We start from the raw sequence: 22,159 nt of genomic DNA on the forward strand, positions 1-22,159 counted from the left end.
AACAAAGTAAAGGGATTAAAAAAGAAACAAAAGTGGGGGCCGGCAGAGGGAACAAATCATAAAAGAAATGAAAAAAGAAAAAAGTCGGGGCAGGTGCAATGAGGATGTGCTACGCTGTCGGAGGGTCAGTACTGAGGGCGCGCCGCACCGTCGGAGGGTCAGTACTGAGGGCGCGCCGCACCGTCGGAGGGTCAGTACTGAGGGCGCGCCGCACCGTCGGATGGTCAGTACTGAGGGAGTGCCGCACCGTCGGAGGGTCAGTACTGAGGGCGCGCCGCACCGTCGGAGGGTCAGTACTGAGGGCGCGCCGCACCGTCGGAGGGTCAGTACTGAGGGCGCGCCGCACCGTCGGAGGGTCAGTACTGAGGGCGCGCCGCACCGTCGGAGGGTCAGTACTGAGGGCGCGCCGCACCGTCGGAGGGTCAGTACTGAGGGCGCGCCGCACCGTCGGAGGGTCAGTACTGAGGGCGCGCCGCACCGTCGGAGGGTCAGTACTGAGGGCGCGCCGCACCGTCGGAGGGTCAGTACTGAGGGCGCGCCGCACCGTCGGAGGGTCAGTACTGAGGGCGCGCCGCACCGTCGGAGGGTCAGTACTGAGGGCGCGCCGCACCGTCGGAGGGTCAGTACTGAGGGCGCGCCACACGGTCGGAGGGTCAGTACTGAGGGCGCGCCACACACGGTCGGAGGGTCAGTACTGAGGGCGCACCGCACGGTCGGAGGGTCAGTACTGAGGGCGCGCCGCACGGTCGGAGGTTCAGTACCGAGCGAGTGCCGCACCGTCGGAGGGTTAGTACTGAGTGAGTGCTGCAGTGTCTTTCAGGTGAGACGTTAAACTGAGGCCCTGTTAAGAGATATTATGAAGGAGAGCAGGTGAGTTCCCTTGTATCCTGGGCCAATATTTATACCTCAAGTAACATCACTGTCACAGATTATCTAGTCATTATCATGTTGCTATTTATGGGAGCTTGCTGTGTGCAAATTAGCTGCTGTGTTTCCTACATTAGAACAGTGACTACACTTTAAAAAAAAAAGTACTTTGTTGGCTGTAAAATGCTTTGGGATGGCCTGCGTATGTAAAAAGTGCTGTAGAAATGCAAGTCTTACTCTTTTTATAAACGCCCCAACTACTGCTCTGGCTGAACAGCTGAGACCTTTCTTATCTGCTTGCTTGAGCTGAGATTACAGAGTCACCGTGTTATTGGGGTTTGTTGCACTGCACAGTGAACGTGTGAACCTTGTTCTGATGAACCTCATACTTTCCTTTGTTTTGGTGTTTCTCCCACAAATCAAAACGAATGAAGATCTGAAAGCAGATTGGAAGCCGCAGTTGGATGCGCCCAACCTGGTGAGTATATTAATGGAAGGGAAAGCGAGACCTTGGGCAGGTTTGCTTTGTTCGAAATGCTTATCCATCTTATAGTGGGCGTTGTGGTTGCACCGTAAATTTTGTGGCCTTTCTTTCCCCAAATTGTCATTTTTCCTGCTGATATGGGGTCCCTTGAGGAGGGTCCTGTTCTTAAGCCACTCATGAAGTGGGGTTGGCGGGGTGGGGGACGGGGTGGTTGTTAGAGGTGTGGTTCTGCGTGCACAACCGTTTCTTCAATCCGCCACTATGAAGCGGCCTTTGAGGCAGGTGTAATGTTGTGGTCTATCACTGTTTCAAATGGAGTAACTTGAGAGGAGTGAAGGGAGTATGAGGGAGAGGAGTGGAGGGGGAAGGAAAGAGTTTGGAGGATAAGGGTGATGAAGGGTAGTAGGGGACAGGAGGAGGAAGAGAATTGAGAGGAGGATAGAGCGAGGGGTAGAAGGGGAGGATGGAGGGGAACAAGAGGAAGGAGGGAGCTGGAGGTTGATTGTGAGGAGGGAGATGAGGGTAGGAGGAAGTGGGAACGATGGAGGTTAGGAAGAAGCAATGAGGAGGAAGGGGGGAGAGGGTCAGAGTAGGGGAGGGGAGGGAATATTCCCTATGTTTCATGATAGTGAGCACCTAGCAGTGTGAGTCTGCATGTCAGCTAGCTGATATTTAATAAAAAAATCAAATTAACTCATGTCTGTCTTGTACTTCTGTCCATACAAAGGAATAGTATAAGATGCCCCTCCCTAGACTTTGCTTCCAGTGTTTTTAGATCAAGCCCGAATGTTTGCTTGTGCTTGCTTGGGCAACCTTTCACCTGTCATGGAACAAATTAAAGCCAGACGGTACATATTGGTTCAGGAGATGATTGGATGGATCACAGGAGAGACGAGGATTGAGGGTTTGGGTGAGAAGGCTGGTCACAGCCCGTCAAACAAGGGGCAAGTACTGTGGGCCCGATTACTTATTTCAGTTTTTAAAAATTATTGGTCGAGGGTAAATTTGAAAACACATAGCTGGTCCAGGGTTTATGTGCATCAAAGACCCTGATCAACCTGTGTCACTGAAAGATGAAAGGACTTGCATTGAAATACCACAACAACAACATATTTATATAGTGCCTTTGATGTGATAAACTGTCCCAAGGTGCGTCACAGGAGCATTATAAAACAAAAGCCGATACCAAGCCACATAAGGAGATATTCGGCAAGATGACCAAAAGCTTGGTTAAAGGCGTAGATTTTAAGGAGTGTTTTAAAGGAGGAAAGTGAGGTGGAGAAGTGTAGGGAGGGAATTCCAGAGCTTGTAATTTAACACTTGGAGTCCAATTATCCGATGTGGATCTTAGATGGTTGTATGGCTGAAGGAGGTTACAGAGTTAGGGAGGGGAGATGGGCAAGGGGTTTGAAAACAAGGATGAGGATGTTAAAATTGAGGTGTTGCCTGACTGGGATTCAATAAGACCTTTACACATTCTCGGGATATCCCAACCAACGAATTACCTTTGAAGTGCAGTTGAAGTTACAATGCAAGGACATTTGCAGCCAATCAGTACATGGCAGGTCCCACGAGCAGCAACGAGGTAAATGACCAAATCATTGTTTTTTTTGGTGATTTTATTTGGGCAAGGAGTTGAGCAGGACATTATTATTTGAATAGTTCCATGGGATCATCTGCATTCACCTAAGCAGACACAAGGAGCCCCAGTGTAACATCTCATCCAAAGACCAGCACGTCTGACAGTGTAGCACTCCCTCTGTTGTGTGCCAGACTGTCAGCCTAGATTATGTGCTCAGTTCCTGGAGTAGGACCCAACTGGGAAGAACAATAACCCACTGAGCCAAGCTGACATTCCTGGGGTGAGTAGGATTGGGCCCAGGACTGCTGCTTAGTTCTAGCATTGGAATGTGCCATGCACCAATCTCTGAAAGCAACCCTATCCTGACGTTTTCTTTTACAGAATTACCTCTTTAAAAGTCGGGTGGTTTTGGAGAATCTGCAGCCTGAAATGTGGACAAGGGAGCATGAGCACGTCCTGGATGAGTTTGCCCAAGATGTGACACAGAGGGTTCTGACCGTGCACATGGATTCATTCCTTGGTCTGCAGGTGATCCTCGGCACGCCTTCACAGGTATGTTTCACTGTAGGATGATTCTGGCAGGCTCCATTCATCAGGTTAGGAACATAGGAACAGGAGAAGGCCATTCAGCCCCTCCAGCATGTTCTGCAATTCATTAGATCAGAACTGTTTGTATCTTATCTCCATTTACCCGGTTTGCTTTCATATCCCTTAATGCCCTTGCCCAACAGACATCATTCAATCCCACTTTTGACATTTCTAGCTGATTCCCAACCTTTTATTTATTTTTATTCATTTATTTAGAGATACAGCACTGAAACAGGCCCTTTGGCCCACCGAGTCTGTGCCGACCAACAACTACCCATTTATACTAATCCTACACTAATCCCTTATTCCTACCACATCCCCACCTTCCCTATATTCCCCTACCACCTACCTATACTAGGGGCAATTTTATAATGGCCAATTTACCTATCAACCTGCAAGTCTTTGGCTGTGGGAGGAAACCAGAGCACCCGGCGAAAACCCACGCAGACACAGGGTGAACTTGCAAACTCCGCACAGGCAGTTTTGGGGGAGAGTCTTCCAGATTTCCACTCCCCTTTATGTGAAAACGTGCTTCCTGACAACACCCCTGAACAGCCTGGCTCTAATTTTAAGGTTATGCCCCTTGTTCTGGATTCCCCCCACCAGAGGAAATAGTTTCTTGCGGTCGACGCTACCAAAGCCTTTAATTATCTTAAACACCTCGATTAGATCATCCCCTTAATCTTCTATACTTGAGAGAATAAAAGCCTAGGCTATGCAAACTACCCTCATAATTTAACTCTCTTAACCCCGGTATCATTCTGGTGAATCTGCACTTCACCCCTTCCGAGGCTAATATATCCTTCCTGAGCTGCAGTGCCCAGAACTGAACTCAGTTACTCCAGATACTGTCTAACCAGAGCTTTATACAAGTGGAACATCTCTTCCACCCTTTATATTCCAGTCCCATTGAGGTAAAGGCCAACATTGTATTAGCCTTTTTCATTTTTTTTTTGTACCTGTCCACTAGCTTTTAGTGATTTCTATTGCTGGGCTCCTAAATCCCGCTGCTCCTCCACGATTGCTAGCTTCTGGCGATTTAGAAAATAAGCTGGTTTATCTTTGGTCCAAAATGAACGAGCTTGTACTTCTCCATGTTGAACTCCACCCGCCACAGTTTCGCCCACTCATTCAGTCAAGTAGTATAACTGTGTGTAGGTCCCCCACCTCCTCTGCCACAAGCAGCTGTTGTCTCCACAAACTCCATGACCAACTGAATCATGTTCCTCTCTTCCTGTGCAGCCCACGGATTATCTCATGTACTTCATCCGCAAAGAGAAAGTTGGGATTGACCCGGAGAACTTTGTGCACGTTGTCCAGTTTGGCAGCATCCGAGGTGGATACCTGGAGAGCCTGCTGAGGCACATGCTGGGCATCTACGCTCCTCAGTTCTTGCAAAACCGAAAGTGGCCCGAGAGCCTCAAGAACAATTTTTCAGCACATCTGCATAAGTTCCTCGCCAGCCTTACAGGTACCTGCTTGTCAGCACGTGGCAGGTTGGGCTGTTCAGTTGTCTTCTAGGTGTCAGCCTTGGGTCGGCAAGCAGCAGTCTCTCTCTTGCCTTTGAGTCAGAAGGTTGAGGGATTGACTCCTGCTCCAGAGAACTGCGTACATAATCCAGGTTGACAAGTCCAATGCCAGTACTAAGGGATCGCCGTGCAGTCTGAGGCCCAGTACTGAGAGAGCGCCATGCGGTCTGAGGCCCAGTACTGAGGGAGCGCCGCGCGGTCTGAGGGCCAATACTGAGGGAGCGCCGCGCGGTCTGAGGGCCAGTACTGAGGGAGCACCGCGCGGTCTGAGGGCCAATACTGAGGGAGCGTCGCGCGGTCTGACGGCCAGTACTGACAGAGTGCAGCACCTTTGGAGGGGCACTACTGAGGGAGCACTGTGCCATCGGAGGGGCAGTAACTGAGGGAGTGCCGCACTGTCGGGCAGTAACTGAGGGAGTGGAGCACCGTAGGAGGAGCAGTGCTGAGGCAGCACCGCATGAAGGTTTAACTCTGGGGCAATATAATGGAGAACCAGGCTGAATATAGAAGGTTCAGAGGGGAGGTGAAAAGGCAAATAAGAGAAGCAAAGAGAGAGTATAAAAAGGGATTGACAGCTAACATAAAAGGGAAACCCAAAGTCTCTATAGGCATATAAATAGTAAAAAGGTGGTAAAAGTTGGAGTAGGGCTGATCTGGGACCAAAAGGGGGATTCATGCATGAAGGCAGGGGCAATAGCTGAGGTATTAAATGAATACTTTGCATCTGTCTTTACCAAGAAAGAAGATGCTACCCTGGCCACAGTGAAAGAAGAGGTAATTAATACACTAGAAGGAGTTAAAATGGATAAGGGAAATCATGTTTAACCAATTTATTGGTGTTCTTTGAAGAAGTAACGTGCTGTGGATAAAGGGGAACCGGTGGATGTACTGTACTTAGATTTCCGGAAGGCACTTGATAAGGTGCCACATCAAAGGTTATTGCGGAAAATAAAAGCTCATGGCGTAGGGGTAACATACTGAAACTTATTTTCTAAATGGTGAGAGATTGCAGAGCTCTGAGACCAGAGGGTGTCCTGGTGCATGAATCGCAAAAGATTAGTATGCAGGTACAGCAAGTAATTAGGAAAGCTAATAGAATGTTATTGTTTATTGCGAGGGGAATTGAATACAAAAGTAGGGAGGTTATGCCTTCGTATATAGGGGATTGGTGCAACCACATCTGAAGTGCTATGTACAGTATTGGAATCCTTATTTAAGGAAGGATGCAAATGCATTGGAAGCAGGTCAGAGAAGGTTTACTAGACTTATATTGGAATGGACGGGTTGTCTTATGAGGAAAAGTTGGACAGGCTAGGCTTGTATCTGCTGGAGTTTAGAAGAGTAAGAGGCGACTTGATTGAAACATAAGATTCTGAGGGGTCTTGACAGGGTGGATGTGGAAAGGATGTTTCCTCTTGTGGGAGAATCTAGAACTGGAGTCACAGTTTAAAAATAAGGGGTCGCCCATTTAAGACATATGAGGAGAAATTTTTTCTCTCAGAGGATCGTGAGTCTTTGGAACTCCCTTCCTCAAAAGGTGGAAGCAGAGTCTTTGAATATTTGTGAGGCAGAAGTATATAGATTTTTGATAAGCAAGGGGTGAAAGGTTATGGGGGGTAGGTGGGACTGTGGAGTTGAGGTTACAGTCAGATCAGCCATGATCTTGTTGAATGGCGGAGCAGACTCAAGGGGCTGAGTGGCCTACTCCTGCTCCTAATTCGTATAAGGCGGAGGTATTAGATAGGCTGTCTATACTTAAAGTTGATAACGCACCAGGGTCGGAAAAGATGCATCTAAGGATACTGAAGGAAGTGAGAGTGGAAATTGGGGAGGCACTGGCCATAATTTTACAGTCTTCCTTAGATTCAGGTGGTGCCAGAGGACTGGAGAACTGCAAATGTTTACACCTTTGTTCAAAAAAAGGATGTAAAGATAAGCCCAGCCACTATAGGCCAGTCAGTTTAACTTTGGTGGTGGAGAAATATCTAGAAACAATAATTCTGGACCAAATTAATAGTCTCATGGACAAATGTGGGGTAATTAAGGAAAGCCAGCACAGATTCATTAAGGGAAAATCATGTTTAACTAACTTTTTGAAGAGGTAACAGAGAAGGTTGATGAGGGCAATGCTGTTGATGTGGTGTACATGGACTTCCAAAAGGCATTTGATAAAGTGCCATACAACAGACTTGTGTGCAAAATTATATGAAATTGGCTAAGTGACAGGAAACAATGGATGTTCTTCGGGCTGGAGGAAGGTTTGTAATGGAGTTCCCCAGGGATCAGTGTTGGGACCCTTGTTCTTCCTGATATATATTAATGACCTAGACATTGGTGTACATGCATTTTGGTGGTGGCAGGACAGGTTGAGAAAGAAGTTAATAAAGCATATTGTTACGACCGAGGTGGGAGGAGTGCACTGTTCATTCTAGTTCCACTTCTCTGCGGGTCACAACATATATTTTAATTTTTTCCCACTTACCAATATGGTTTTTGTATTTAACCTTACAGTTGCAGTCAGAGCTACAGTCTGATCTGCTGTACTCTCGGTCAGGGTCCCTTTCTCTGCATTGGCTTTGTGTACCCCAGTAAGTCATATGATAAAATTAATATGCCTCATTCTTGGCAGGTGGGGAGGGGTCTGCATGACATCCCATTGACTTCAATTTTATTAGGGCTCCTTGGTACTACACTTGAGGAAAACATTTTACACCCAGAGGGTGGTTGGAATCTGGAACACGCTGCCTGAAGGGGTGGTAGAGGCAGTAACCCTCACAACATTTAAGAAGAATTAGATGCGCACTTGAAATGCCATAGCATACAAGGTTACGGGCCAAGTGCTGGAAAATGGAATTAGAATAGATAGGTGCTTGATGGCCGGCACAGAGACGATGGACCGAAGGGCCTGTTTCTGTGCTGTCTAACTCTATGGCTCTAAGTCCCATGGGTTAATCCTGCAACTTCCAGCATTCTGCACGAAGGTGTTCCACCTTGTGACAATGGTAACACTTATGTTTGCGGACCTCACTTCCACCCTCTGCATCTTCCTTTCTGGCCTGAGGAGGAGATCCCAGGGTGTTCCCAGCTATCCCTTCTTGTCCCCGGCTACTTGTCTTCCTTTCACCCTACCACCTTCTATCCTTCTCGGGTTTGGGTTTGGGCTTATAAACAAGCTCATAATCATCAGCAATTTCCACTGCTTGTCTGGCCGTTGAAACCTTCTGTTTCTCTACATGGGTTCTTACTGAGGGAGTGAATTTTAAAATTCTTCCAGGAGAATTAGTTCCCTAAGGTTCTCATACATGGCTTCTACCTTTAGTGCCCCTATCCAACAATCAAAATCAATTTACTTTACCTTCTCATTCTATATAAGTCTGCCCAGACAATCTCCGGAGGTTCCAAAATTTCTGTCGGTATGCTTCAGGCCAACTCATACGCAGCAAGGATAGCCTTTTTTGGCATCTCATAATCTGCAGAAGCCTCCTCAGAAAGCATGGCATAAACTTCATGAGCTCTGCCCATCAACCTGCTTTGCATAAGCAGTGTCCAGCTTTCCTTTGGCCACTTCATCTGTTTGGCTATCTTTTCAAAAAAAATGAAAACTGCCTCTACGGCCCTTTCCTCAAACTTGTGGTGTGCTTGCACAAATTTAAATAGTTCTCCACTGGGTCCTGAGCTGGAGCCAGATCTTTCCTCACCAGAACTTACCCTGGAGTCAAGACCACCCCCTTTTCTTAGTTCCATCTTTTTAACTTTGAATTCCCTTCCTTCTCTTTCTCTTTGAAATGCTTTCTCGTTTTCCCTTTCCTCTTTTTCAAATTCAAGCTTCTTCATTGTCAATTCTCTTTCGAGCTCAAGTTTTTAAAATTATTTTTCCTCCTTTTCTGTTCAAGCTTAAGTTTTTCCATTTCCTGTTCCTGCTCAAGTTTTATCATTTGTAACTGAATTTTAGCTAATTCAACTGCAGTACCCTCTGATTTGCTGCCGCCTTCTTCCAATTGCAAATGTTGTGCTATTACTTCAATTAGGTCTGCATTCTTAGCTCCTGGTTTTGACTCTAACACCAACAGGTCTGCCAAATCCTTTAGTCTAATCTTGGTTAAATGTCTCAAATCACTTAGGGATACATCCTCCTTCTGCAGAAAAGTCACAGCAACTGTTAAAGACATTCCGGTAGAGTAAACTTTAATCTGCTGCACAAGAAACCTGTTTTTTTCCCCTCTTTTCAATTATTATTACCCCACTTACAATTGCACATCGTCTGCGTTGGGTTACCCAGCAAAGAGCGCCCAATTATATGTTACGACCGAGGCTGAAGGCGTGCACTGTTTATTCTAGTACCACTTTCTCCATGGGTCACAACATATACTTTCATTTTTTCCCGCTTAACAATATGGTTAATCATAGACTCTATTTATATCCCAGAATAAAACACACCAACCAGGTTTCTTTAATAAACAACAAAATTATCAGTTTATTGTAAAACAAGTCTTAACCAATAATGAAGCAAAGCATAAACACACAGATTGAAATATAAAAGTTCCCTTTACCATAGCCCCTCTCTCATGCACACACACATATACATCGGTTAACCAGAAAAATAAAGGGATTTGTGTTTTAGAGCTCTATTACAAATAAAGGGTTAAATAATTGCTAATTCTTGAAGAAGAAAGAGAAGATATGGAAAAATGTCCTTTGTTTTGGTTTGGCGTCCCAAATGCTGGCACTGGGATCTCCCTAGAACAGTTGTTTTCAGGCAACGTTGAAGATCCGTTTTGGTAGGCTTTCCAGGAAATGCAGCAACAGAGATTTTAGACAGGCCTTATAGCAGAAATGTGGCAACAGTTTCAGTCTGCTTCTTGCACTTGCTTCTCAGCTTCTCGAGAGATGGAAACTAGCAGGCTGTTTCAAACTGCTGGAACAGACTGAGTTGGGGTGGTTTGTTCTTCTTGGCAAGTTTTCTCCAACTGTCTTTTTAAACCATTGTCCATATCCTAACTCACTGTCCAAAGCGAAACCATAACCAATGTCACAAGAAACAAGCCTCCTGACCTCTATAAATCATGACCTATCACTTCTCTGTAAAATCTACCCCAAGTCAAAAACAACCCCTGCTGGGTAATTATTTGAAGACAGGTGCCTTCCAGTAATTGTTGATAATCCAGACCTCTCAGTGATCCTTGTTTAAAAAAAAAATCCATGGACTTCTTTTCAGTTTTAAACCATAAATCTACAAAATTTAACTTAAAAATTGAAACACTCGTAATAATACAGCCTTCTGGGCTTTATTACTAGGGGCGTAGAGTACAAGAGCAAGGAGGTTATGTTAAACTTATATAAGACACTAGTTCGGCCTCAGCTGGAGTATTGCGTCCAGTTATGGGCACCTCACTTTAGGAAAGTTGTGAGGGCATTGGACAGAGTACAGAAAAGATTCATGGGAATGGTTCCAGGGTAGAAAAACTTCAGTTATGTAGATAGATTGGAGAAGAGAAGGCTGAGAGGAGATTTGATAGAGGTATTCAAAATCATGAGGGGTCTGGATAGAGTGGATAGGGAAAAACTGTTCCCACTCATGAAAGGACCGAGAACAAGAAGGTATAGATTTAAAGTAATTATAAAAAGAAGAAATAGTGACATGAGGAAAAACTTTTTCACACAGTGAGTGTTTAGGATCAAGAATACACTGCGTGAGAGTGCGGTGGAGGCAGGTTCAATCGAGGCATTCAAAAGGGAATTAGACTGTTATCAGAAAAGGAAGGATGTGCTGGGTTACAGGTAGAAGGCGGGGGAATGGCAGTAGGTGAATTGCTCATTTGGAGAGCCGGTGCAGACATGATGGGCCGAATGGCTTCCGTCCGCGCTGTAACAGTTCTGTGATTATGGTTCCATAGGTGCTAACTACCCTTCCAGTAACTTGCCCAAGTGGCCGTTCTGCATGTTTGAGATAGTGAATGCTGGCAGATTGGCCAGCCAAGGACCCTGATCCTCTTCTCACCTGACATCTACACTGGTGCATCTTATCCAGGGTGCGGGCGGGCGGGCTGGTCACTGGATTTGGAGTGAAATACCACATGCCCGCCATCCTTCCAAGCCCAGGGGGCCCTGAAGCCAATTGGACCACCCAGACTACTCCCTGGGTGAGACCTGTTAACGGCACAGACTGAGGATGAAGCTGGGACCTTCCGTGACTGCATGACTCCCTACCACACTGTCAAAAGGAGAACTATGCAAAAGATTTATGCAGTCTTACTCTTCCCTGTAGATGCTCGCTACAAGTTGGATGGCCACACAGTCCTCTACATCCCGCTTGAAAGCTTGAACCTGACACCTGAACAGGCGGCAATGGACAAAGAGCTTGTACAGAGACTGGAAAGTGAGTAGAGTTTCAAATAAGGTCATACAGTGACTATTTCACAGTTACCTCCACACCCACCTCCCCACTCCCCACACTGCAAGTTGTGTTCGAAAGCTCTCTGTTTAATGCTCCCACTGGTCACTCGCTGTTGGTGGAGTGTTCAAAATTCCGAGGTCCTTTGATCAAGAAAAGCTGGTCGATGCATCAGTAACTCGAAGGCAAAAAGAAGGAAGCAATTAGGAGAAATGTTATTTTGCAGAAGGTCATTCAGGTGTGGAGTGCCCTGTTGAAAATGGTGTGGGGTGCTGTATCGAGAAGTTGTTTAGACTACTTTATCACCCAATGAGGTGGAGCGGGACTTGTGGATTTAATTTATAGAGTCTCCAAATTCATGAACATATGAAGATAAGAAATTGGATCAGTAGGCCATTCGGCCCTTCAAGCTTGCTTCACCATTCAATAAGATCACGGCTGATCTAATTATGGCCTTAACTCCACTTTCCTACCTGCCCCCATAACCCTGGATTCCCTTAAAGATCAAAAATCTATCCAACTCAGCCTTGAATATATTCAATGACCCAGTTTCCACAGCTTTCTGGGGAAGATTAACGAATAAAGATTAACGATTCTCTGAGAAAGAAATTCCTCCTTATCATTGTCTTAAATGGGAAACCCCTTATTTTAAAACTGTGCCCACCTAGTTCTAGATTCCCCTATGAGGGGAAACACCCTCTCAGCATCTACCCTATCAAACCCCCTCAGCATCTTATATATTTCAATAAGATCTCGACTTTCTCTTTGCGGATGAAGTACGAGATAACCCGTGGGCTGCACAGGAATAGAGGAACATGATTCAGGTGGTCACGGAGCTTGTGGAGACAACAGTTGCTTGTGGCGGAGGAGGTGGGGGACCTAAACACAGTTACACTACTTGACTGAATGAGTGGGCAAAACTGTAGTGAATGGAGTTCAACATGGAGAAGTATGAACTCGTTCATTTTGGACTGAAGATAAACCAGCTTATTTTCTAAATTGCCAGAAGCTAGCAATCGTGGAGGAGCAGCGGGATTTAGGAGCCCAAGGGCGGCACAGTGGTGCAGTGGTTAGCACTGCAGCCTCACAGCTCCAGCGACCCGGGTTCAGTTCTGGGTACTACCTGTGTGGAGTTTGCAAGTTCTCCCTATGACCGCGTGCGTTTCCGCCGGGTGCTTCGGTTTCCTCCCACAGCCAAAGACTTGCAGGTTGATAGGTAAATTGGCTGTTGTAAATTGCCCCTAGTGTAGGTAGGTGATAGGAGAATAGTGGGGATGTGGTAGGGAATATGGGATTAATGTAGGATTAGTATAAAAATGGGTGGTTGTTGGTCGGCACAGACTCGGTGGGCCGAAGGGCCTGTTTCAGTGCTGTATCTCTAAATAAAATAAATAAATAAGAATAGAAATCACTAAAAGCTAGTGGACAGGTACAAAAAAAAAATGAAAAAGGCTAATACAATGTTGGCCTTTACCTCAATGGGACTGGAATATAAAGGGTGGAAGAGATGTTCCACTTGTATAAAGCTCTGGTTAGACAGTATCTGGAGTAACTGAGTTCAGTTCTGGGCACTGCAGCTCAGGAAGGATATATTAGCCTCGGAAGGGGTGAAGTGCAGATTCACCAGAATGATACCGGGGTTAAGAGAGTTAAATTATGAGGGTAGTTTGCATAGCCTAGGCTTTTATTCTCTCAAGTATAGAAGATTAAGGGGATGATCTAATCGAGGTGTTTAAGATAATTAAAGGCTTTGGTAGCGTCGACCGCAAGAAACTATTTCCTCTGGTGGGGGGAATCCAGAACAAGGGGCATAACCTTAAAATTAGAGCCAGGCTGTTCAGGGGTGTTGTCAGGAAGCACGTTTTCACATAAAGGGGAGTGGAAATCTGGAACACTGTCCCTCAAAAGGTTGGGAATCAACTGGAAGTGTCAAAACTGGGATTGACAGATGTTTGTTGGGCAAGGGCATTAAGGGCTATGAAAGCAAACCGGGTAAATGGAGTTAAGATATGAACAGCTCTGATCTAATGAATTGCAGAACAGGCTGGAGGGGCTGAATGGCCTTCTCCTGTTCTTATGTTCCTAACCTATCTACTGCTGATGAATGGAGCCTGCCAGAGTCATCCCACAGTGAAACATACCTGTGAAGGCGTGCCGAGGATCACCTGCAGACCAAGGAATGAATCCATGTGCACGGTCAGAACCCTCTGTGTCACATCTTGGGCAAACTCATCCAGGACGTGCTCATGCTCCCTTGTCCACATTTCAGGCTGCAGATTCTCCAAAAGCACCCGACTTTTAAAGAGGTAATTCTGTAAAAGAAAACGTCAGGATAGGGTTGCTTTCAGAGATTGGTGCATGGCACATTCCAATGCTAGAACTAAGCAGCAGTCCTGGGCCCAATCCTACTCACCCCAGGAATGTCAGCTTGGCTCAGTGGGTTATTGTTCTTCCCAGTTGGGTCCTACTCCAGGAACTGAGCACATAATCTAGGCTGACAGTCTGGCACACAACAGAGGGAGTGCTACACTGTCAGACGTGCTGGTCTTTGGATGAGATGTTACACTGGGGCTCCTTGTGTCTGTTTGTTTAGGTGAATGCAGATGATCCCATGGAACTATTCAAATAATATTGTCCTGCCCAACTTTCCCTGCCCAAATAAAATCACCTAAAAGATCCAATGATTTTGTCATTTATTCATGGGTCCTGCCATGTACTGATTGGCTGCAAATGTCCTCATGGTGGATGACACTATAAACATCCTACAAATATCAGATAAGCAAGGAGCTAATGGGAGGAAAGATCTAGTAACAATCTCTATCACAAGGGACAATATATTCGACAAACTAATGGGACTAAAGTCAGACAAGTTGCCAGGGCCTGATGGTCTACATCCAAGGGTTTTAAAGGAAGTGGCTGCAGAGGTAGTGGAGGCATTGGTCAAAATATTGCAGAACTCACTGGATTCCGGGAGGGTCCCAGCGGATTGGAAAACTGCTAATGTTCAGGAAGGGAGGGAGACAAAAAGCAGGAAACTATAGGCCAGTAAACCTAACATCAGTTGTTGGGAAAATGCTAGAGTCCATTATTAAGGATGAAATAGCAGGACATTTAGAAATCTTAATACAATCTAACAGTCAACATGGTTTTGTGAAAGGGAAATCATGTTTGACAAATTTGCCAGAGTTCTTTGAGGATATAACAGGCGGAGTTGATCAGGGGAACCGGTAGATGCAGTGTATTTAGATTTCCAGAAGGTATTCGATAAGGTGCCACATAAAAGATTATTGCACAAGATAGGAGCTCACTGTATTGGGGGTAATGTATTAGAATGGATTGAGGATTGGTTTACTCACAGAAGACAGAGAGTCGGGATTAATGGGTCTTTTTCAGGTTGGAAAGACATAACCAGTGGAGCGCTACAAGGATCAGTCCTAGGACCTCAATTATTTACTATCTATATTAAAGACTTGGAGGGGGCGGCAGAGTGTCATGTATCCAAATGTGCTGATGATACAAAAATAGGTGGGAGGGCATGTTGTGATGAGGACATAAGGAATCTGCAAGGAGATATAGATAGGTTGAGTGAGTGGGCAAAAACTTGGCAGATGGAGTTTAATGTAGGAAAGTGTGAGGTCATGCACTTTGGTAGGAAGAATCAAAAGGCAGACTATTATTTAAATGGAGAGAGTCTTCAAAAAAGTGTAGCAAAGAGGGATCTAGGTGTTCTTGTGCATGAAACACAAAAAGTTATCAAGCAGGTGCAGCAAGTAATTAAGAAGGCAAATGGAATTTTGGCCTTTATTGCTTGGGGGTTGGAGTTTAAAAACAGGGAACTCTTATTACAACAGTACAAGGTGTCGGTGAGGCCGCACCTGGAGTACTGTTTTCGTCCCCGTATTTAAGAAAGGATATACTGGCATTGGAGGCAGTTCAAAAGGGATTCACTAGGCTGATGAAGCGGTTGACTTATCACGACCAGCTAAACAGGTTAGGCCTTTATTCATTAGAGTTTAGAAGAATGAGGGGTGACCTTATTAAAACGTACAAGATTCTGACGGGGCTTGACGGTGTAGACGTTGAGAAGATGTTTCCACTAGTGGGGGATTATCGAACTGATAATCGAAGGAATTTCTTCTCTCATAGGGTAGCGAATGTTTGGAATTCTCTACCCTAGAGAGTTGTGGAGGCTAGATCACTGAAAGTATTTAAAGAGGAGGTAGATAGATTTTTGAAATATCGGGGAGTTGAGGGCTATGAGGAGCTGGCACGAAAGAGTTGAGGTCTGGGGCAGTTCAGCCATGATCTTATCGAATGTTGGGCCAGGCTTGAGGGGCCAAATGGCCTACTCCTGCTCCTATTTCTTATGTTATGTTCTATGTAACAGGCTCGAGGGACTGAATGGGCTCCTCTTGTTCCTGCAGAACAGACACGAGAGGGCTGAATGGCCTCGTCCTGTTTCTGTGTAACAGCCTTGAGAGGGCTGAATGGTGGTCTCCTATCCCTGTGTAACAGCCTTGAGAGGGCTGAATGGCCGCCTTCTGTACCTGTTCAGAAGATACAGGGGAGGAAATTAGGGGAAAGAGGAGCAGTGCTAACTGAAAGTGCCTGGAAATGTTGGCCAGGGCCTCTGTGTCTAACCTGTGCACTTAAATTTTCAGCTGCCGTTGTTCACTGGACTCGTCAGATTAAGGATGTGCTGAGTGCGCAGGAGGCCGTGGAGACGGGGGAGATCTCGGGACCTTTGGATGAGATTGAGTTCTGGCGCAACCGCTGCGATGATCTGTCAGGGATCGGTTTTCAGCTGGATAAAGCTGGTGTCAAACACATCCAGTCTATCCTTGAGCTTTCCAAATCCTCTTACATTGCTCCCTTCCTCAAGCTAGCCAAGCTTATCCAGGTTTGTCTGAGCTAGGCTTTATATAACGATAGTCTGATCACTGCTCGGATAGTTCAGTGGATAAGCACCCTGCAGAGTACTGATAGCTCAGTGGGTTGATTGCAAGCCTGTGTCAAGTTCCTGAACTCTACCAGGGCAGTGGATGCTTTGCTGCCTACCCCACTCAACCTAAGTACCTGCTGTCCCTGGATACCTACCTGCAAAAGGTACCTGCTGTCCCTGGGTACCTGCCCGGCCAAGGTACCTGCTGTCCCTGGCTACCTGTCCGGCCAGGGTATATGCTGCCAAGGATGCCAGATAGTGATGAGAAATCGGGCGCTTGTGATGAGTAAGCGATCCCGTTTACTTTCTGTCCTTTTCCCTAATCCAGGGTGCTGAGATCCAGTGCCATGCTCCTACTACTGTTCCAACTGAGAGAGTCAGCACGCAGTGTGTCATCACTACCCTGCTTTAATTAGCTGACAGTAGCATGTTAAAAGAGATTGGTAGTTTCTTTTTTTTTTATTTCCAAAATATACTTTATTCATAAAAATCTGTAAAAATTACATTGCCAAACAGTTTCCAAACAGCACCAAAAAATACAAACATTGCAAGGGAGATCAGTTTCCTTCAATACTGTCATGAGTTTCTTCCCAACCCTTCCGTTTCACAATTGTCATGTCAATTACAGTTTTACATTTACAGCAATTGAGAATATTAACGATACAGTTCGAGGGGTTTCCCATGGATCCAGCCCCTCAGTCCAGCTTGGTGGGGGGACCTTACACTGTGGTCTTTCCCCATCGAGCCTTTGCTGCGGCTGCCCCAAGCTTTAGTGCGTCCCTCAGCACGTAGTCCTGGACCTTGGAATGTGCCAGTCTGCAACATTCGGTGGTGGACAACTCTTTGCGCTGGAAGACCAGCAAGTTTCGGGCAGACCAAAGGGCGTCTTTCACCGAATTGATAGTCCTCCAGCAGCAGTTGATGTTTGTCTCGGTGTGCGTCCCTGGGAACAGCCCGTAGAGCACAGACTCCTGTGTTGCAGAGCTGCTTGGGATGAACCTTGACAGTTTCTGCCAAAGTTAATCTTGATATTAGAAACTTGCCTCAAGTGTACACATCCGAACCATACACCTTACTTCCCACAGTCATGCTTTTTGGTCAAGTTTTGCTGTTAAAAGTTCCCATTGTAAATTGTTGACTCAGCAATTTACCATTCAATTTACCTCTGTCAACTGTCATACTATTTGCAGACTCTGGTCCTGAGTCTGTGCAGTGACTTTTTAAAGTTTCACTTCCACTGTCATTGCTATCACCTCTATAAAAAAAAATTATATTCACCAATAGACTGTGACAATTTACTAGTTGTTCTATAATTATTGGTATAATTATCCCAGTTAGTTGATTGAAAGGTGAATGGGGAAATGTACATTTTGATTTTATGCTTATTAATAGAGGGGCGTCAGTGTGGGGAATAAAGCACTTATCGAGATTAATTTCATGCACTCCGGGAGTTAGCTATAACCCCTTCAAGTTGCAGAATGAAGCTCCCTTGCCCTGTATGAACAATGTGCCTCAGTGATGAACTAGGCGGAGTATGCTGCACACCATTTTGTAATAGTTTTCATTCCCTGGACCCAAGCAATCTCTCTCGAGTGAAATTTCCAATTTTACACCAGACTGTAAGCAAACTTGTCTTGAGGACCCCTGGCCACTGGGTTGAAACTGTCCAACTCATTTTATATCGCACCTCTGCAGCCAGTTGTGAGAGGAAATTTCAATCAATTTGGGCAGGAGAGTTCCAGGGGTGAGAGGATGTATGCCAACCCAACCTAACTACAACATGTGTGTTGCTTTTTAACTCTGCAACGCAGAGTTTTTTTTTTCGTTCCTGGGATGTGGACATTGGCTAGGCCAGCATTTATTGCTCATCCCTAATTACCCTTGAGAAGGTGGTGGTGAGCTGCCTTCTTGAACTGCTGCAGTCCATGTGGGGTAGGCACAACTACAGTGCTGTTAGGAAGGAAGTTCCAGGATTTTGACCCTGTGAAATGAAGGAACGGCGAGATAGTTCCAAGTCAGGATGGTGTGTGGCTTGGAGGGGAATTTGCAGGTCGTGGTGTTCTCATGTGTCTGCTGCCCTTGTCCTTCTAGATTGTAGAGGTCATGGGTTTGGAAGGTTCTGTCAAAGGAGACTTGGTGAGTTGCTGCAGTGCATCTTGTAGATGGTACACACTGCTGCCACTGTGCATCAGTGATGGGGGGAGTGAATGTTTCTGTGGATGGGTTGCCAATCAAGTGGGCTGCTTTGTCCTTGATGGTGTCGAGCTTCTTTAGCGTTGTTGGAACTGCACCCATCCAGGCAAGTGGAGAGTATTCCATCACACTCCACACAAAACACCCTCTCCTGGGCTGCTTAACCTCTGATCTTGTGCTTCTTGCCAGCTGCTTGATCAATTATGAACCCAATGGTGCATAACCACAATGTCCAACTTGGCCCTGTGCTGAGCTTCAAACTCCACATCCAGTCCATCATCAATGCCTAATTCCTAATAATAAATATCAAGCCTTCCCATTCCTAGTTCACCCCTAACTCCACTATAAATCTCATCCTTTATGACCTCCACTTTAAACGATTATGCTCTTTTGCTGACCCCACCCTCACAAGCTTGATCCTATAATAGCCCCCAACTCTTTCAGAATCCTGCCACCCACTTCCTATCCCAGATCAAGTCCTGCTCACCTATCACCCCCACCCTGCCCCATGTATTCTCATCAACCTCAACTGATTCTCTGCACCACCAACCAGCCCCCAGGAAATTAATTTGAAATTCTCATCCCTTGCTATAAAAACCTTTCACGGTCAGGCCACAGCCTACCTCTGCAATGTCCTGCAGTCCTAGTCCCTGCTTGCACCTTCCAGGTTTACAATTCTAGTGTACTGTATAACCTGCTCTCCCTCTGCTCCATCATGATGATTAAGGGATTTGTCAAAGTAGGTAGAGACAAAATAGGAAGGAAACCAGAACATTGGGGGGGGGGTGGTATAATCTTAAAATTAGAGCTAGGCTGTTCAGGGGCGATGTCAGGAAGCACTTCTTCACACAAAGGGTAGTGGGAATCTGGAACTCTCACCCAAAAGGCTGTGGATGCTGACATTTCCAAGTTTGAGATCACTGATAAATATATTGGTACGTTTGTCAGCAAATCTGATAAATTGAACAAGTATACTCAGTTTTTCTGCATGGGCAAAGTACTAGGACAATTAAATCATCATAACGTTCATTTCATTAGATTGTCTCAGATTGATGAGACAGTAATGTAGCCCTGATGCAATTCTTTAATATATGCAATTATAAAAATAACGAGGCTATTTGAAGCTTAAATTCCCTGTACATAACATTAAGATGTAATTTTTACAGAAGTGTGGCTGAAAACTGTCAGCCATCTCGCCTCCACGCTTTGCAATCCTCTTGTCAAGCCCCCTCCTCCTCTGTTCCATCAATGCCACCTTCAAAAGCCTCCTTAAAACCCACCATTCCAATCACCTTTCTCGCCTACCTCTTCTCTACTCCTGCTCAGGGCTCAATCTCCACTCCGTTAGCACCTTGGGAGAAGTTGCTGCTATAAAGATGCTCTATCGGTTTCCTAATAAGTTCCCTTGAATTCTAGTATTTTGTACTGATTTTGTGTTTATTGAATCTTTTTGCACTTTGTGTTCAGGATGGGCGTTCGCAGGCCCAGTCGAACCTCAGCTTCCTGGCCATACTCAATGGCCCCTGTGGGGAGCTGACAACACTGAAAGTCAAAGACATACCAGACAAGCTGCCACACATCCTCAGTCTTATCCGCATCATTTGGATCAATTCAAAGTTCTACAACACCAGGGATCGCATCACCGCACTCTTCCGCAAAGTGAGTAAAACCATAGCTGACCACCTGGCAGCACTCTTGCCTCTTGAATCAGAAGATCGTAGGTTGAAGCCCCACTTCAGAGACCTGAGAATAAAACCCAGGCTGATACTTCCAGTGAGGGAGTGCTGCACTGTCGGAGGATCAGTACTGAGAGAGTTTTTTTTAAATTCTGTAATGGGATGTGGGTGTCACTGGCAGGCCAGCATTTGTTGCCCATCCCTAATTGCCCTTGGACTGAGTAGGTTACTAGGCCGTTTCAGAGGGCAGTTAAGAGTCAACCACGTTGCTGTGGATCTGGAGTCACATGTAGGTCAGACCAGGTAAGGACAGCAGATTTCCTTTCCTAAAGGACATTAGTGAACCAGGTGGGTTTTTACAACAATCAACAATGGTTTCATGACCATCATTAGACTAGCTTTTTAATTCCAGATTTATTAATTGAATTCAAATTCCACCTTCTGCAGTGGGATTTGAACCCATGTCCCCAGAGCAATACCCTGGGTCACTAGTCCAGTGACAGTACCACTACACCATCACCTCCCCTTCATTGGCTGTAAAGTACTTTGGGACTTGAGGTCATGAAGTGTGCTGCAGAAATGCAAGTCTTTTTTATATCGATGCAACTGTTGCAAGGTAGATTAAGGACAGGCCATGTATGAGAAATCTGATTGCCTTCCTCTAATGGCTCATTTAGTAGCTGCATTATCTTCAGTTCTCAGTCGGTGATGACTTAACTGATCTCCGCCTTGATAGTGATGGAGATCTGCCAGTTCGCAGCAACAGGGAGTAATAGGAAAGGAACATGCCCTGCATCAAACAAAACAGCCAGTGATGGTCAAGCACAAAGAAGCACATTTTGTGCTAAAATCTTTTCCCCTCAACAACTCAACTAAGGGTTTAGCACACGTTGTTGAAGACTTGAAAATACTACTTCCATTTCTGAGAGGCCCGTTGGCACCCCATCTGTAGTAACTGCATTCAGTTCTGGGCACCGCACCTCAGGAAGGAGATATAGGTTTCGAACGGAGAACAGTACAGGCTCACCAGAATTATACCAGAGATTAAACTACGAGGCAGGTTGCACAGATTAGGCTGGTTTTCCTTTGCGTGTCGAAGATTAAGGAGTGATCTAATTGTTGCGTTTAAGATGGTTAAAGGAGTTGATGGGGTCGATAGAGAGAAATTATTTCCTCTGGCGGGGAGTCCAGAACAAAGCGACATAACCTTAAAATTAGAACCAGGTCGTTCAGGGGTGATGTCATGAATCACTGCTTCATACAAAGGGTAGTGGAAAGCTGGAACTCACTCTCTCACAAAAAGTTGTTGGGACTGGGGGGTCAATTGGGAATTTCAAAACTGAGATTGATAGATTTTTGTTTAGTAAGTTTGTTAAGGGTTACGGAACCGAGGCGGGGAGATGGAGTTGAGATACAGATCAGTCATGATCGGGCGGCGCAGTGGTTAGCACCGCAGCCTCACAGCTCCAGGGACCCGGGTTCAATTCTGGGTACTGCCTGTGTGGAGTTTGCAAGTTCTCCCTGTGACCGCATGGGTTTTCGCTGGGTGCTCCGGTTTCCTCCCACTGCCAAAGACTTGCAGGTGATAGGTAAATTGGCCATTGTAAATTGCCCCTAGTGTAGGTAGGTGGTAGGGAATATGGGATTACTGTAGGGTTAGTATAAATGGGTGGTTGTTGGTCGGCACAGACTCGGTGGGCCGAAGGGCCTGTTTCAGTGCTGTATCTCTAAATAAATAAATAAAAATAAAATAAATCAATGGCGGAACAGCCTCGAGGGGCTGAATAGCCTCCTCCTGTTTCTATGTTTCAAATGATCTTCCTGGTGTATCCGCGCTTGAAATCAAGATTAATTTATTTCCAATGGTTTACTCATTCCCAGCGCCTTAAAGATCTTTATATCCCTCA

General features: G+C 45.7%; 1 protein-coding gene across 1 annotated transcript in view; it reads left to right on the forward strand.

The window, feature by feature from the left end:
• Positions 1–22,159, forward strand: part of dnah2 (dynein, axonemal, heavy chain 2) — a 178,845-nt gene that overhangs the window by 10,314 nt on the left and 146,372 nt on the right. The window contains exons 3-8 of the mRNA XM_068023578.1: positions 1,302–1,345; positions 3,315–3,485; positions 4,764–4,992; positions 11,316–11,426; positions 16,103–16,341; positions 20,044–20,235. Of these exons, the coding sequence (XP_067879679.1) occupies positions 1,302–1,345; positions 3,315–3,485; positions 4,764–4,992; positions 11,316–11,426; positions 16,103–16,341; positions 20,044–20,235 (986 nt within the window). The remainder of the gene's footprint in view (positions 1–1,301; positions 1,346–3,314; positions 3,486–4,763; positions 4,993–11,315; positions 11,427–16,102; positions 16,342–20,043; positions 20,236–22,159) is intronic.

This window comes from Heterodontus francisci, chromosome 48 (genome assembly GCF_036365525.1).
Source record: "Heterodontus francisci isolate sHetFra1 chromosome 48, sHetFra1.hap1, whole genome shotgun sequence".
Lineage (NCBI taxonomy): Eukaryota > Metazoa > Chordata > Chondrichthyes > Heterodontiformes > Heterodontidae > Heterodontus > Heterodontus francisci.